General features: G+C 51.5%; 1 protein-coding gene across 1 annotated transcript; it reads left to right on the top strand.

Annotated features, from left to right (window-relative positions):
- Positions 1-8,650: 8,650 nt before the first annotated feature.
- ALDH1B1 (aldehyde dehydrogenase 1 family member B1) lies at positions 8,651-13,860 on the top strand. The gene is made up of 2 exons (XM_024560166.3): positions 8,651-8,798; positions 10,900-13,860. Exon 2 carries the CDS (start codon positions 10,910-10,912, stop codon positions 12,461-12,463), a length of 1,554 nt encoding a protein of 517 aa, XP_024415934.2. The 5' UTR covers positions 8,651-8,798; positions 10,900-10,909; the 3' UTR covers positions 12,464-13,860.
- The last annotated feature ends 3,364 nt before the right edge of the window (positions 13,861-17,224 follow it).

Raw genomic sequence — 17,224 nt, 5'->3', positions numbered from 1 at the left:
CTGACTACGAGTACTCCTCATTTGCAGACACAAAAACTGAGGCTCAGAAAAAAGTAGATTTTTAAATTTTACAATCCCAAATTATTACGTGGAGAAATAAGACTAGGACCGCAGGTCTTTAGGTTTCAAACTTAGTGTTCTTCTGAATACACTTCATTCTACTTTTCATGTGGAAAGTATTCCAAACTTTAGGATCTCATATATATGCCCAGAAAACAAAACTGGAGCCGTGGGTATCACTGGGTGATTTTTATTTTTGCCTTCATTTTATTTTATTTTTTTCTATAATGAGCATGAATTATTTCTATAATCAGAAAAAAAAATTAGAGGCAAAATTCTTCTTATCCCCCAAAGCACTCCAGCTCCAGTGCTACCTGGAACCTAAAAGGAGAGCTCCCTGGGGATGAGCAGCTCTGTCCCCCAAACCTCAGTTGCTGTGTCCTTCGCTCCCTTCCTATGCACTGAACTGTGTCCCCCTAATATTTGTATGTTGAAGCCCTAACTTCAGCCATATTTGGAGAGGGATCTGAAAGGAGGCAATTAAGGTTAAATGAGGTCATAAGAATGGGGCCCTGATCAAAGAGGATTAGTGTCCTTCTAAGAAGAGACACCAGAGAGTTCACTCTCTCCCCTTCTCCATGTGTGGACACGGTGAGAAGGCTTGCAAGCCAGGAAGGGAGTCTTCACCAGAAACCGACTCTTCTAGACCTTGACGTTGGCCTTCTGGCCTCCAGACATGTGAGGAAATAAATTTCTTTACTTCAGTCGTCTCGCCTGTGGGGCTTTTTATGACAGCCTGAGCAGTTGGAGACCCCTCTTTAACAAAGGAGGAGAGTGAGCCTGGGGCCAGGGTCTGGGTCAGGGTTGGGACAATCATGAGAATCCCCAGGGGCACTTGTGGGGAAGGCAGACTCCCAGATATGCCCCAACCCCAACGGATTCCACACGGGCGTATCTGAGGTTGAGACGGAGGACTGCCTTTTATCCAGGCCTCCAGGATTTTGAGAGAGGAGGTCTCACACAGCCCTTTGAAAATTCCTGGCCCAGAAGATCACACAGTCCCTTCTGAACCCCACCTTCTGCTCCCATGTCAGTGAAGCCCCAGTGTTAAGCCCCTGCCCTGTCCCAGCCAACCCCCATTTTTAGACATCAGGTCATTCTAAGTCATCCTCTTTTGCCTTTTTTCATATTAAAGCATGAGAATGCAGAGTCTAATGGGTGAAAACAAGCTGAAAATTTATAACAGAAAAGTGAATCCATGCACACTCCTGGAAAATGGACAAAAGTGCTTCAAGTTGCCCAGAAGTTTGCAAAATGCCCCATGGGAGGAACTAAAATTACCAATACAGTCAGACTTTCATATCCATGGGTTTCATATCCACAGATTCAACCAACCATGGATCAAAAATATTCAGGAAAAAAAATTCCAGGAAGTTCCAAAAAGCAAAACTTGAGTTTGCCACATGCTGAGCACTGTGCTGATTCCACACGGATGAGGTGATGTGTGTGTATACTCTGCTGTCGCCTATATCCAAATACTATGCCTCCGTGTATAATGGACGTGAGTGTCTTTGGAGCATCCTCAGGGTCCTGGAACCGATCCCCCATGGATACCGAGACAACCGCTCTACTAGAGAAAACAGAGACTGAGAATATTCATTGTCTGCGTTATCTGTTGCTGCATAACAGATTGCCCCCAAATTTAGCACTTTTAAACAAGTTTCCAAGGGTGGGGACTCCATGAAGGGTTTAGCTAGGTGGTTCTGGCTCAGAGTCTCTCACGGGGTCGTCAAGCTGCAGTCCCCTGACGGCTTTCCTGGGGCCGGGGGACCCATGCCCAAGGGCACTCCCGGGCATGTCGGCAGCTTGGAGAGAAGTCTGGACTCCTAGCACATGGACTCTGCCAAACTGCACATGGCGCTTGTTTCCCAGAACAAGAGACTAGAGAGAAAGACCCAAGACCAAGCCTCAGTCTTTTACAATCTAATGTCGCTGTGACGTACCCCCGCCACTTCTACCATCTGCTGTCAGTGGCACAGACCAGGCTGGTGGTACAGTGTGGGAAGAGACCACAGAATAAGGCTGTGACTGCTAGGAGTCAGGGTGTTGGGGGCCATCTTGGAGCCTGGTTATAACATTTTTTTTAACCAAATTGACATTTGGACTAAATTAATATCAATCAACATGTTTTTAGCCCTATTGCCTTCACCCAGATGACAGATGGCTCTGGAGTGTAAACGGGAGCATGAGTGAGGGTATCTCCTTCTTTCCTGTGTGTGGCGAGCTGAATAACGGTCCCTAAAGTCGTTCAGGTCCTGATTCCTAGGACCTGTATAATCTTAGATGGGCAAAGCATCTCTGCTTCTCCAGTCTGTGAGCAGCCTGAGGACAGGGGTGGGGCCCAATTTCTCTCTGCACTGCCAGGCCCCTGGTGCAGGGTCATCAGTAACAGCACTGAGTGGGGGGAAGAATGGTGGACGGCAGATGATGCTTGCTAATGGGGAAACTGCTGGGCCTTGGCAAAGGGCTGTGCCTAGGGAATGGTCTTTGAACCAAATCAAGAATTTACTGGAGACAGAGGTGAAAGACAGGGGCATCTGAGCCCCTGTTCCCCTACTCTGGTCACTGGGGAGTCAGATACTGCTGATCCAAGAGGCCCTCGGGTGTTCCTTGGCAACTCTGCACGGTGTGTCATTAGCAGTGGGCAGCATTTCAGGCTTGCTCAATCCGCAAATGCGTGATGATGCCCTTGGCTGCTGCCAGTGCTTTGTACTTCAACCATTGCCTCCTCATGGCCTATAACCAGCAATGATAACAGGATGGGAAAAGCAGCTGACTGGGGTTCTCACAGAGCATGCATTCGGGGTCCAAAGTTTACGGCCAAGGACTCTGCTCACAAACATTACTAAACAGCTTTACTACAACTTTCTCTGGCCCGGATCCTCTGCTGGCCCTTGTGTCCGTCTTTACCCCTCCTTCTACAGTGGGGAAGACTGAGGCCCAGAGGGAGGAAGTCGCCCGAGGCCACACACCGTGAGGCTGGAGCAGGGCCCAGGCCCCAGGCTCTGACACCCAACCCTGTGCCCTTTTTACCAGCCCTGCCTAGTGCTGTGACTGCTGTCCAATAATTAACTGTGATTTAGATAAAGACGCTGAGCCCAGTCCCGAGGGTCACAAAGAGCAGATCTGTAACAGAGCCTTTGAACCAGGAAGACATATCCTCTTGACTTGGTAACATAATCTTTTTTTGTGTTTTAACTTTTTATTATGAGCAAGCTCAAGTGTAATGGAAGAATAGAAAGGATCCAACAACTTGCCTGTGCCCGTGAGCAGCCAGTGTAAGTACTTATCAACACCTGCTGCTCTTGGAAACCTCACTTAGAACCGCCTTTCCCCTAGGAAACGAGAGGAGACACACGCTGCAACCAGAATGACATTTTCAAATTGCACACTGGACCGTGTCAACCTCGTCTCCTCCTTCTTGGAAACTCTAACAGTACCCTCTGCAGTGGGAAGTTAAGACAGAGCAGAGTCCCTACCCAGCCCCTTGTCTCTGGGTTACCTTTTTCCCTTCCGGACTACTTTTTTAAGTGAGGGAAAAATACACTTCTGTCTCGTTTAAGCCACTTTTATTTGGATTTTTTTCTCTTACATCAGAAGTTCAAAGGCCTGGCTACCTATTGGAATCCATAGAGGAGCTTCAAAACAAAACACCAATGAAACGGGAGAACAAGCCAGAACCACAGGGGATTCCAATTCAGTTGGTCTGGAGTGCTGCTCAGGCACCAGTGTCTCTGAAAGCTGTCTGGGCGGCACTAACGCATGGCCGCAGCAGAGAACCGCTGTGTAAGTCTATGAGTCTGAACTCATTCTAAGGGACACACGGCTCAGCCCAAAGGTCTTCTCCCGAAAGTCCCAGGTGGGAGGCACTCAGGGCTCCCTCCCGAGCTTCCACAGAGCTTCATACTGGTTTCTATTCGTGGTACATGGCAGTTTATTGCATGCGTTTTGCTTGGGTCAGTCTCCTTACTATCTTCTGAGCTCCTCCAGGGAGGAACCACGTTGGGCCAGCGATTTTCAACCTGTGTGCCACAAGAATTTTCCCAACATGCAACACCCATTTACTCAGGGACACTGACCTCTTTTCCCTTAGATTGTCAAATTGAAAAAAAAAAAAAAAAAAGAAACTGCAAACACAACAATAGCTGTCTGGTGGGAAAAAATGAAAATTATACCTATTTTTTTGTCGGACTGGTAAAAAATACATTTTTTGGTGTGTCACAGAATTTTAGGAATTAGTTTATGAGTGCCATGAGATGAGAAAGGTTGAACACCGCCGTGTGAGATTCATCCCGCGTGCTGGCTCAGGAGTCAGAGTTCTCACCTGGGCCTCCAAGCCCTGCACAGTCTGGTCCCTGCCCTCACCCCAGCCTCTTCCAGAGCCAGTCACGCCTTCGTGCCCCTGCTCCCGCTCTGTTCGTAAGTTCCCTGTAAGGCTGTAAAATAATGGCTCAGAAGTCTGACATGTGCCACACTGGGCTGAAATCACGGGGTTGGCAGAGACGCATCCCTTCCGGAATGCTGGGGGGAGTTTTGTGCCTGTGCCTTTTCCGGCTGCTTGCATTCTTTGGCCGGCTGCTGCACCCCCCAGCCTCTGCTTCTGTTGCTATGTCCCCTCCTCTGATGCTGACTCTTGCATCTTCCTTTGATAAGGGACCCAAGATGTAACATCGGGCCCATCCACACAATCCTGGATAGTCTGCCCACCTCCTGACGCCCCACCTCAGATGCCCCCGCGCTGCCACAGGCTCCGCTTCCACCCCAGTGTCATTGGGGTGCGGGTGCGCGAGCCTGGGCTGTAGTCTGATCTCGGACACTCATCCCCTGGGTGACCTCGGGCAAGTCCCCGTCTGGCCTCAATCTCCTCAGTTACACGCCGAACGTAGAGGGAGGGAAAGAGCAGGGGCACCAGGCGGGCAGAAGGGAAACTGAGCTTGTGGGAAATACTCAGGTCCGGGGTGACAGCCTTCAGATTTTGGTCGCGTTCGTAGAGTGTGAACTGTACTTAGAGGTTCACTTAGGGGAAAAAGAGGGAGAAAAGGGGATACTTTATTTTGCTTTTTAAAAAATGTTTTCCTTTTTTTTAAGGTTTTATTTATTTATTTTTTTCAGAAAGAGGGAGGGAGGGAGAAAGAGAGGGAGAGAAACATCAGTATGTGGTTGCCTCTCCCATGGCCCCCACTGGGCACCTGGTCCACAACACAGGTATGTGCCCTGACCGGGAATTGAACTGGTGACCCTTTGGTTTGCAGCCCAGGTTCAATCCACTGAGCCACACCAGCCATGGCAGTTTGCTTTTTGTAAGTATCTTTATTTTAAAATTCCCGCTCCCTGTAATGCCCTTAGTATCCTGAGCAGTGCTCCCCGTTCAGTTCAAATGCAGAGAACAGAGGCACCTGCTGTGCTCAGGGCAGGTCGTGTGTCTTTTTGTTTAGAATCTGTCTGTTCAGTTAATTATCTCAGATCCTGGAATCTTCTCCAGTAAATTCCTAGACGTACAAGGTTCCAAAATGCCAAAGGCCAGAAACAGCTTCTCTTCCCCCACCAGGCCAGAGTAAATACACCCCTGGGTGACATTCCCTGCTGACAGTGACCTGACTGTGGCTTGTGTTATCTCACAGTTCCCCCTTCAGTCCTCTTAGTCCAAACACTCACAGTGGCTCCGGCCCAACATCCGCTGCAGGGGGCCTGGGTCTTTTCTTTGCCAATTGAAAAAGCTGAATCCAAAACAATCCTGAAAAACAGTCACCACCTCTGCAAAAATGATTTGTGCGTGTTCCCCTCACCCACTGCGCATTCATCCTTCTATACAGACCACAAATGTCAGGCATTGTGGAAAGTTTTAGTTGTTGTTTGGGGGTTTTTTTGTTTGTTTTTGGATGCTTTTAACAAATGCCTTGTACCAGGACTACGGTGGTCAGTTCGGATGCCAGCTGCAGCTCAGGAGGGGTCAAGGGTGAGCATGCTGAGCGGAATCTAGAGGCAGACAAGGCATTCACTGGGTAGGTCTGTTTCTGAAAACCATGTGCGGTGGAGCTAGGGGATCCCCAGAGGCCGCTTAGACTGGTGCTTCCCAAATATGGTTGCACATCAGGAGCCTCTGGGGCCCCAGTCAACATACAGTAATTTAGAACCTCTGAAGGTAAGACCCAGGGAGATTGTAATTTTTTTTATTTTTTGAAGCTTCCTAGGCAGTTGTGATGCTCAGGTAAGTCTAGTTCACTCCTTATCTACAGGATTTTGCCAAAGGTTGTCTGTGCCTCCTTGTTTTACCCCAGCGATGAGGGGCTCACTGCCTTTCAAGGTGGTCCCTGCCACCCATCCTTAGGTAGTTGTGCTATGGCAGGAAGCTCTTCCTCTGCCCCTGTTCCTTCCTCCCCTTGCTGAGCTGGCTTTTCTTAGAGGATCCCACAGACCACATCTGCTTTCACCCTTCAGAGATTTGGAGGGTGCAACCTTATCCCTCGAGTTCTAAGGAGTGGACACCCCCAGTTTCTTCAGCTCCTTCTCATCGGACACAGCCTCCAACCTCTCCCACCCACCACAGCTTTCCAGGTGGGTCTGAGCAAATGAAGACTGAAACTCACTTTGTCATGGACTCACTGTTAGTGATTGAGCGAATAATCATTCAGTCCATCTACCATTGGAGGTTGGAATACCTTGCCAAGTGCCCGAGGAATGCTAGGCTGGCCGTGTGCTGCGGTGGGGGCGGGGGTGGGGGCAGAAGGGGCCTTGCAAGGGGCAACACGATTGCTGGGAAAACAGGAGCCCAGATGTGGCAGGAGGCAGGATGTAGTGCTTTTAGTGAAGAACGGCCCTTTGCAGCAGGGACTGTGAGCAACCTGAGGATGACAGGTAACAAAAGATCCCAGAGAGACGTTGCCTATGGAGAAACCTACGCGAAGCAGTCAGGCTCAAGCAGGAGAATGTGAATGACACGGGGAGAAGTAGGGATTTACCCTATTTTGGTGCGTATAATGCACTTTTTACCCAAAAATTTTTAGGAAAAAACAAGGATGCGCATTATACATGGGTAGTACTAATTCCAGATCTATATAAATGTTTTTAATTCCCTTATTTATGCTTATGCATTAAAAGTGCCACTCTAGAAAGCAATAATGATATCCGTATGCAAAATAATACCCTGGAACATGATAGTTGGTTTTGTTGCTAAATATAAATAAACTAAAAACTGAATTAAAAAATTAAGACAAAAGATTTTTTCCCCTGAAAGTTTGGGCCGAATCCGTGGGTGCGCCTCATACATGGAAAATACGGGTAATGCAGAGAACCGGGGGCTGACAGAACTGGTGCAGGCCGGAGGGAGAGCAGGCCTCAGGGAGCCCTTCAGGACTAACTCCCAGGACAAGGTGGACACGGCCCACCAGCACCACTGCCGTCTGAGGCCACCTCTGGAGCCATTTAGGTCAAGACACGTCCCTGTAGCCATGATTCAAACAGCAGGTAGCCGGAGTCGGGCTGCAGCCAAGGAAGCCACCCCACACCCAGGAAGCTGGGGAAAGGACAAGGAACACGAATGCAGAAAATCCTCACATTTCTGCCACCATGCCAGTCACGTCCCAAAGGGGCAGGACTATACCCTCCGCCTTGCACTTCTGGCAGGGGTGGTGCTGATTGGCAGCACCTAGCTCACATCCAAGGCCTGGGAACTCAGCTCTTAGCTTCCCAGCCTCACCAGCCGGGAGGAGGGTGCAGTAGAAACAGAGGGAGTGAGAGACAGTGAGGAGGTCCATCTCAGCACCCTTTTGACGACAACAAGATGGAGACAAGCTGAAGGTTCCATCCCCAGCCCTCCTGACCGTGGAATTCTGTGCCACCTTGGACAAAATGACGTAATTTTAGTGAAAAGAGAAAAAGTTCTTAAGAAATCCCTGAGGAAAAACAAACAAAAAAAAGCAGGCAGCAAAATAGAAGTCACCATATCATTTTATTTCAACTAAAAGAATTTTTGAAGAATGCAGACAAAAAATTACCAGCAAGATAAATGGCAACTTTTTGAATGAAAGGATGGAAGGTATTATTTTTTTCATCCTCTTCTGTTTTCCAAGCTTTATACAGCGTATATATATTCTTTTTATCCTGAGGACAAAAGACGCATTTTAAAAATGCACATATAAAATCTTCATGGAACTGGGAAAAGGCAGTGAAGGTGGAACAAATGGGTGACCCAAGGTAGAAAACACGGCGGGGGCGGGGGGAGACAAAAGAGCGCAAGGAGAGGTTCGTGGATGGCAACCTAACTAGGGGCATCGTGCAAGAGGGGAAAATGCAAACTGTTGTGTAATTGGGGTCCAGTCTCACAAGGCTCTGTGCCCTGGGAGAGGCCTGGCCTTGTCTGGGTCTTTGTTTCCACATCCGAACAAGCAAGCGCCTTGGGACCCCAGGTCTGAGCCGCGTTGCGAAGGAGAGCGCGCGTGTGGTGCGATTCCCCTGGGAGAGTGTGTTGGGGCTAAGCCAGTTCCCTGGAAACCCAGACCCTCCGGCGCCTGGAGAGAGGAGTGGCTTTGACCTCGAGGCCGAAATTCCGCGGCGCACCCTACACAATCAGAGCCTCATTGGCTGCTGAGCCTCTGGAACGCGCGGAGGCGGGACCTGCGGCGAACGCTAGGCGGAAAGCTGGGCTCACTGGCGAGGGTCTGAACCTGCACTTGAGCGTGAGCCTGCACCTGCGCCCGAGCCTGCACCTGAGCGTGAGCCCGAGCCTGAGCCTCCCGCAGGTAATGACCGCCCTTCTCCTCTCAAACCGCCTCGACAACCCGCAGCTCCTGTCCCCGTGTTGGAGGCTTCCTCTCCAAGCCTCGGCTTACCCAAGTGGGGGCCGGTCTTTTTGCCCGGCGGAAACTGTAGGACCTCACCCCTCTCCCCGCACCCGAGTCCCGAGGTGGCACCTGAGGGTCTGGGGGACGCAGTCCTCCCCTCCCCCGCACACCTTTAGGATTAGCTGGACCTCAATGCTCCCGCCCACCAGGCCCACTTCAGCGGCGGGGCCTTTGACGTTAGCCGGTGGTCCAGAGGCCAGGATGTGCTCCCCTCTGTGCAGGAAGGGCGAGGGTGGACAGCTCCTGGTTCTGGCTCCATGGCCCAGAAGGTCCAGGCGTTGGCACAGGGGTCAGTAATAGAGGGAACCAAATAAATTGCCCATAGTCAGGAGGAAACACAAAGCTAGGACTGTGGGAACCTGGGCCGAGGCCCCTCTTCTTACCTGCTGTGTGTTCTGGGCGAGTCCCTGAACCCCTTTGATCCCCAACTTTCTTCCAGAGTGGGGCTCATCACCTGCTCCAATCGCCCCAGGGCTGCTAGGAGTTTCTCTGAGTTAACTGCCCAGAAAACACCTGCAAACTGTAAAGCCTGGTGCCCTGGTGAGCCGTGGTCTTTCTCCAGGCCTTTGGCAGTGCCTGGACAGACCCCACAGAGGACACTAGCGTGGGAACAGCCTTGGCATAAGAGATTGCCCAACCGTGGTCTCTGAGCACTTCTCCCACCTGTTTAGCCTTTCCACCCCCACCCAGTGGACTGGTGACTCCTCCCTACACCCATGCCTGCGGACTCCTCCCTCCTCAGACCCTGGCCTGTTGGCCCCAAGGCTGCTTCTGCCCAGCCTGAGGTAGAGCCCCCAGCAGAGTGGGACCCTAGTGCACCCCTGATAAGTTTGCTGGCTCAACTCCCCCCCCCCCCCACCCCGAGGGAGGGCTTTCCTGGGCAGCACTGATTTGTGTAGAGCTGAGGACCTGGTTGGGGTCCTCTTTTGGATGAGTTCTTTGCTCCTCTCCATGCCCAGTGGCAGAGGGTAGGGAGATTGGGGGGCGGGGGGGGGGGGCGGAGGGTCAGGCAAGTTCAGTTCCCTTTTGCTGTTGGGTGGGGCACAACACCAAGGAGAGAGTAAAGGTGAAGGGCTTGCTGTCCTGGCTGGGCAGTGACTGTGTCAGTGAATCTAGGGACTTTATACCCCGTTTAAATTTCACTGAATACATTTTATCTACTGTTTAAATTTTACAGCTGCTGTTTTAATCAGGTCTACATTGTTTTCAGAGTTGTAGGGAAGAAATGAATAGGCCCTTCTTTCCAGCTGCTGCTGGATTTATTGCACCCCTGGGAAGGTGAGACCGGGGGCAGGGCCAGGCCGGTTTCTGAGGGTGCCACCAGCTCAGACGTCCTGGGTGGAGGGTGGCAGGCTTTTGTGCGCACAACCCCATCCCACATAGCCCAGGGGGCATTTTGCATGTGAGGCTCCAGAGGCACAGAGGTGACGTGAAGCAAGCCCCTCTCTAAGAGGACAATTGTCTCTGAGTCTTTTTGGTTTCTACTTCATTCTTAGGTAAGTTGAACGGCCTCGGTGGATATTTATGTAGCAAGCATAACTCTAGGCTGCAAGGCCATGGCAATGAACAAAACAGGGAAAAAAATTTCTCTCCTCTTGGAGCTGACGTTTTATTGGGGAGAGGCAATAAACAATAAACATATAAGCTTGTAAAGATGCTGTTTGGTATGTCAGCTGGGGAAAAATAAAGCATGGTGTGGCAGACAGAGAGGCTGCAGGTGAAGAAAATTGCAGTTTTATCAAGGGTCAGTGAAGGCCTTGCTGAGGAGGTGACAGTGGAGCAAGGACCCAGAAGAGGTGAGGGGTGAGCTGGAGGATAGATGGGACGCGATGGAGCTGGGCCAGGGGGTTCTTCAGGGCCTTTGCGCACCTTACAGTCCACGTTTTTTGAGGTGCCACCTGTTACGCTCGAATCTTGGAACATCTGAGCTGGTGGGCCTTTGGGGGCCCGCCTGAGCCCCCCTCACCTGTTCACCCCGGTTCCTCCTGTCCCTCTCCAGAGCAGTCAGTATGCTGCGCTTCCTGGTGCCCCGGCTGCTTCGCCTCCGAGGCAGGACTGCCCTGTACTCCTCAGCAGCAGCCCTGCCGAGCCCCATCCAGAACCCAGACATCCGCTACAACCAGCTGTTCATCAACAATGAGTGGCGAGATGCAGTCAGCAAGAAGACCTTTCCAACAGTCAACCCCACCACGGGAGAGGTCATCGGCCACGTGGCTGAAGGGGACCGGGCTGACGTGGACCTGGCCGTGAGAGCAGCCCGCGAGGCCTTCCGCCTGGGGTCTCCATGGCGCCGGATGGATGCCTCCGAGCGGGGCCGCCTGTTGAACCGCCTGGCCGACCTAGTGGAGCGGGATCGCGTCTACTTGGCCTCACTGGAGACCTTGGACAACGGGAAGCCTTTCCAGGAATCTTATGTCTTGGACCTGGACGAGGTTATCAAGGTGTACCGGTACTTTGCGGGCTGGGCTGACAAATGGCACGGCAAGACCATCCCCATGGACGGTGAGCATTTCTGCTTCACTCGGCACGAGCCCGTTGGTGTCTGTGGCCAGATCATCCCGTGGAACTTCCCCTTGGTCATGCAGGGCTGGAAGCTCGCACCGGCACTCGCCACTGGCAACACTGTGGTCATGAAGGTGGCAGAGCAGACCCCCCTTTCTGCCCTGTACTTGGCCTCCCTCATCAAGGAGGCGGGCTTCCCCCCGGGGGTGGTGAATGTCATCACAGGCTATGGCCCCACAGCCGGAGCAGCTATTGCCCAGCACATGGGTGTTGACAAAGTTGCTTTCACCGGCTCCACCGAGGTGGGCCACCTGATCCAGAAGGCAGCCGGAGACTCCAACCTCAAGAGGGTCACCTTAGAGCTGGGTGGGAAGAGCCCCAGCATCGTGCTGGCCGACGCCGACATGGAGCATGCTGTGGAGCAGAGCCACGAAGCCCTGTTCTTCAACATGGGCCAGTGCTGCTGTGCGGGGTCCCGGACCTTCGTTGAAGAATCTATCTATGATGAGTTTCTTGAGAGAACAGTGGAGAAAGCTAAGCAGAGGAAAGTGGGGAACCCCTTTGAGCTGGACACCCAGCAGGGGCCCCAAGTGGACAAGGAGCAGTTTGATCGAATCCTGGGCTACATCCAGCTTGGCCAGAAGGAGGGGGCAAAACTTCTCTGTGGTGGGCAGCGTTTTGGGGAGCGTGGTTTCTTCATCAAGCCCACAGTCTTTGGTGACGTGCAAGATGACATGAGAATTGCCCAGGAGGAGATCTTTGGGCCTGTGCAACCCCTGTTCAAGTTTAAGAAAATCGAGGAGGTGATTGAGAGGGCCAACAACACCAGGTACGGCTTGGCTGCAGCCGTGTTCACTCGGGACCTGGACAAGGCCCTGTACTTCACACAGGCACTCCAAGCCGGGACAGTGTGGGTAAACACGTATAACATCGTCACCTGCCACACGCCCTTCGGAGGCTTTAAGGAATCCGGCTTCGGGAGAGAGCTGGGGGAGGACGGGCTCAAGGCCTACACGGAGGTGAAGACAGTGACCATCAAGGTTCCGCAGAAGAACTCGTAGGAACGTCCACTGTGGGGACCCAACGTCAGTCCAAGGGTTCCACAGCCACCTACCGGTGGTCACCAGACGTTTTTTTAGCCATGGACCCCCTTTATCTGTTCCAAATGAACCCTTAGAAACTCAACTAATGAAACAAAATCAGAGTTGCCCTAGGGAAAGCAGGGATGAGGGGTGGGCTCAGAGTCCTGGCCCCCTGTGCTCCAGCCCCAGTCCCCTTGGAGGCCCTGAGTAACTTCCAGGAAACCTGAAGAATCACTGGAAGATGGATGAAGAATACGGATCTGGCCTTTTAGTTCTTCCTGCTGATCCAAGGGCTTTCTCATGGATTAACCCGCAGGCGCAGGCGTAGTGGACGGGCTCACCTCAGACCTGGGAGTAGAGGGCATTGGGAGTTTGGATGGACGCCAGATCTCGTCTCCTTCTTCATCGACTTAACCTGAAGATCAAGGGTGCTTTTCCTTTTCTAAGTACCGGTTGTTGGCTATTTTGCTTGCCTGCCCTTCATTTTGCTACTGATTTACTTTAATTTGAGGGAAGGAATCAGCCAAGAATGAATTTACGTATCCGCTCCTTTAAGATAAGCTCGAACAACCCAAATCTCCACCGACTACCAAGTGGATAAGCAAAATGTTTCCTTGGAATGTTCCATACACTTTTCAGCCGTAAAGAGGGTGAAGTGCTGCCACGTGCCGCAGCACAGGTGGTCCTGGCAGACACTGTGCCGAGTGAAAGGAGACAGACACACAAGGCCACAAGCTGTGTGACTCCATTGGTGTGACACATCCGGAACAGGCAAATCCGCAGGGACAGAGAGGAGTGTCGTGGTTGCCAGGGTGCAGGGGAGGAGGGAGTGGGGAGTAACTGCTAATGGGCATGGGATTGTTTCTGGAGGGGATGCGTTAAAATAGTCTGGAATTGGGAACAACTATAAAGGACATGTGGACAAAACCGACAAAACCAAGGGGGGTGGAATCGGGAGGGAGGTGGGGATGGCTAGGGTGGGGGGGAGTGGTGGGAAAATGCAGACAACTGTACTTGAACAACAGTAAAATTTAAAAAAAAAATTTAAATACTCTAGAATTGGATAGTGGTGATGGTTGCACAGCTTTGTGAATGTACTAAAAAGCACTGAATTATCTACTGTATTTTGCCATGTATAATGAGCACCCACGTTTTCGTGCATATTAAACACGGGATTATTATACTCCATTTTATACCCATGGCGTGTAGTCATTGTACCCATGTATAATGCGCACCCTTATTTTTCCCTCAAAAATTTGGGCAAAAAATTGTGCATTGTACACAGCAAAATAGGAGAGGGTGAATTTTATGATATGCAAGTTGATTTCAATTAAAAATTAAAATAAATAAACTCACACATTCTGTTTGCAAATCCACTTTGTGTCGATATTTTCTTGCTGCTGAATGTTTTTACAGAGTCCTGGAGATGGAGGGGACCTAGGTAGTCATCTGGTCAACCCCCAGCCAGGTGCAAAAGTCCCGCCCCCCCCAGTATTTCTAGTTTTGCTTTGTTTTCTCTTGGTGGGCTGGGTGACAAGGGGCCACTTTAAGACCCACAGAGAAAAGCTCTGGTTCCTGCCTGGAACAAGTCCACAGCAGATCTCGTTTCAAGACTTCTGCTGGCTTTGTCCCCCAATCTCTGCAAAACACCCCCCCTGAAGCCACGCCCAGCATCAGGGCCATCCCCAAGTGCTGGGGTTTCCAGGGGTTCAAACCCGAGAGTTCAGTATGGTTACTGTTAGTCTTAATTTCCCAATAGGTGGGAGTAACTCCAAGCCAGCAGGCCACGGCACCTAAATACAGTGCCGAGGCCCTTTCTCCCTGTCTTTCCCCTTTCGATCACGTTAGTAACGAGTCACCCTACTTTTAGGTCCACTCGGTCTAGTAAATGCACACTCCCTGGCATCTCTTTGGCAGCTTGTTGTCTGCCCTAGGCTTCCAGATGGTTTTGTTCAGTCTCTGACCTTGCAGTTGACCTGAAACTGCTTTCTGGGGATTCTGAGTCTGTCTGGTCCCCTCAGCTCTCCTTCCCAGGACCTCCTTTTTATGCCATTTGTCTAAGGCTGGGGCGACCCTGACTGTCCCCTGAAGTGCACCTTTTGTCTGCTTCTCTTAGAGCAGAGGCTGTTGGCACTTTGCATAGTCGTGAGAGTTTCTCATGAAACAGGGAAACAGGAGCGAGTAGGTGGGTGAATGGGCGTCTCTAATGATCATCAAGCAACATCCCAGTGTTTTAATAGATCCATCGCTCATTAGCTTCTCAATACTTCTAAACTGAGTGACACTTGGTACAGGATGTCCCAGTATGGGTTGGGACAGGGATAGGACACTCTTCTGGGTCTCTTATTTTGATCCCTGACATTCTGTGACTGAGACGACAAATAAGTCAGATTCCCCGGTCAGCCCAGCCCCCTGGGGCTCCTCTGCACTCACCACCATTGCTCTGGATACAGGGCTGTGCTAGCAGGGAGGTCGCACTGGGCCGCCTTTACTGCAGACACTGCTGCAGGATTTCGTTGCACACAGGTGTTGCAACTTTGAGGCACCCACGCATTCCAGCAAACTTACCCCAAGCTCTGCTCCACCAGGTGCTATCTGTGCCAGGCGCCTTTGCACGCCACTGAAGCCTCACACAAACCTATAGGATAGGCAGTGGGGTTACCCTTCTTTTTTAGATGAGGAAACGGAGGCTGAGAGGTTTCGCCTGAAGTTCACATGGACTCAGTTTCCCATGTGCATGCACTGTCAGAAAGGGGTCAGACTGAGAGCACGGCTACCCCGACCTCGCCTCCGGAAGAGCCCAAGGACTCAGCCCAGCTGCCTCCACTGGGACTGCTGCTTCGTCAAAGCGACACTGCTTCTCCAGATTGGGTCCCAGATGCCAGGCCCTTTAACAACTTGGGTTTGGTTTGGCTCTGTTCTGAGTGGGAGGCTGACCTCTGGTGGCCACCTGGTTAATTAATTTGGTCAGATCATTCGTTGGTTTAAAAAAAGAGGGGGGCTTTAAGGTTCTGGCTCTAGGCAGGGTGCGGGGACAGAATTGAATGAGGCAGTCCCTGCCCCCTGACTTTATTGCACTTAGTGTGATACCCTCTAGGTCCATCCGTGCTGTCACCAGCGGCAAGACTTCACTCTTTTTTGTGCCTCATAGTACATCGTATATATGTAGCACCTCTTCCTTATCCATTCATCTATCCGTGGGCACTCGGGTGGGCTCCCTATCTTGGCACAGAGGGGTGCACAGGTCTTTTCAAATTAGTGTGTTGGATTTCTTCAGATAAATGCCTACAAGTGAGACTGCTGGGTCACATGGCAGTTACGTTTTTTATTTTTTGAGGAACTTCCATACTCCTTTGCACAGTGGCTGCACCAGTTTACAGTCCCACCAGGCGTGCAGGAGGTTCCCGTTCCTCCACACCCTCATCAGGCACTTCTTCATATTACTCCACTCGATACATAATCACGGCAGCCCAGAGACGTCCAGGTCGTAAGTGGAGCCAGGATGCCCACTCAGGTCCTCTGACTCTACTGCACCCAGCTCAGCCCAAGGGAAAGGCCCGGAGGGAGGGACACGGGATCCTACTGGGGGAGAAGGAGGCGACCAGGCAGAGAGATGCAGGAAGGGCGTTCCTGGGAGAGGGGATGGCAGGAGCTTGTGAAAAATCTTGCAGGGTATGAAGAAGTGGTGGGGGAAGGGAGGGGTGGGGAGGAAAGGCCTGGGAGGAGGCAGGGGCTGGGTTGGTGGTGGGGGGGCGCTGTACACCTTGCGAGGATGTCCACACTTTGTCCACTGGTGGGAACTGTGAGAGTTTTGAAAGGGTCATATTTTGGTATCTACAGCTGGCTCTGTTTCCACGGGAGGATAGGCTGGGGGGCGACCTGAAGCTGGGGGCCACTCAGGACACCGCTTGCTGCCCATGCCCGTGATGCTAACCTGAACCAGGGGTGAGGATGGGTGGGAGATTGTGGGTGCCAGGAGGTGACCCCATGGGGCTGGCTGGGGTCATTCAGTGGGTATTGGTGCCAGCGCCATGAAAGGGAAGCTAGCTGGAGGACGGGGTTTTGGAATGAGATGGCAAGTTTATTTATTCAACACTTTTTTACTGAGTGCAGACCCCTCAGCACCCTGTGAAGCCTGGTGCCTAGTAGGTGCTCCATAGATATGTGTGGTGGGTGGAATTATAAATGGAGATGAGAGGCTTCTCTCCCCGCAACCCCACTCCCACCGCCTGGTAGTAACGATTTTTACTCTTCCCGACGGGGGCAGGAGGGGGGGGTTTAGGCAGGAGAAGAAGAGACGCAGTTAATTCCTCAGCCCCTGGATGCAGTGGAGGCTGACCTCAGAGGCGGTCCTGGCCGAGGGGAGTTCTCACCGCAGGAAGGAGACTCAGCCCCACGGAGCCCAGCGAGTGCGAGGACCAGTACCCAGTTCTGCCCTGGGTGATGGGTTCCTAAGTTCTGAATTCATTATTGAGCTGCAGACACCAGGGCACTTCAGTTTCCCTTAATTAATTAAAATATCACATAATAATCTCTCTCTGATTTAATGTTCAAGAGGCCCCGGCGAAGGCTGGGAGTGAGGAAATTCATTAGAGGAGATTCTCACTGTCGATTGATTTGCTCGTTCTTATTAATTTTCCCTGCGTCATCCATCCCTGAGGGCAGAGGGCTGAAGGGAGGGAAATGTGTTTTTTTTTTAAAAAAAAAAAAAATATAGGATTAAATTTACCATAAAACCTG

The sequence above is a fragment of the Desmodus rotundus genome, chromosome 1, assembly GCF_022682495.2.
Source record: "Desmodus rotundus isolate HL8 chromosome 1, HLdesRot8A.1, whole genome shotgun sequence".
NCBI lineage: Eukaryota > Metazoa > Chordata > Mammalia > Chiroptera > Phyllostomidae > Desmodus > Desmodus rotundus.
The sequence above is the reverse complement of the archived record's forward strand: the minus strand, read 5'-3'. Positions and strand labels throughout refer to the sequence as shown.

Coding starts and splice junctions, on each gene's coding strand:
- ALDH1B1 (XM_024560166.3), top strand. CDS start 10,910: ATGCTGCGCTTCCTGGTGCCCCGGCTGCTTCGCCTCCGAGGCAGGACT.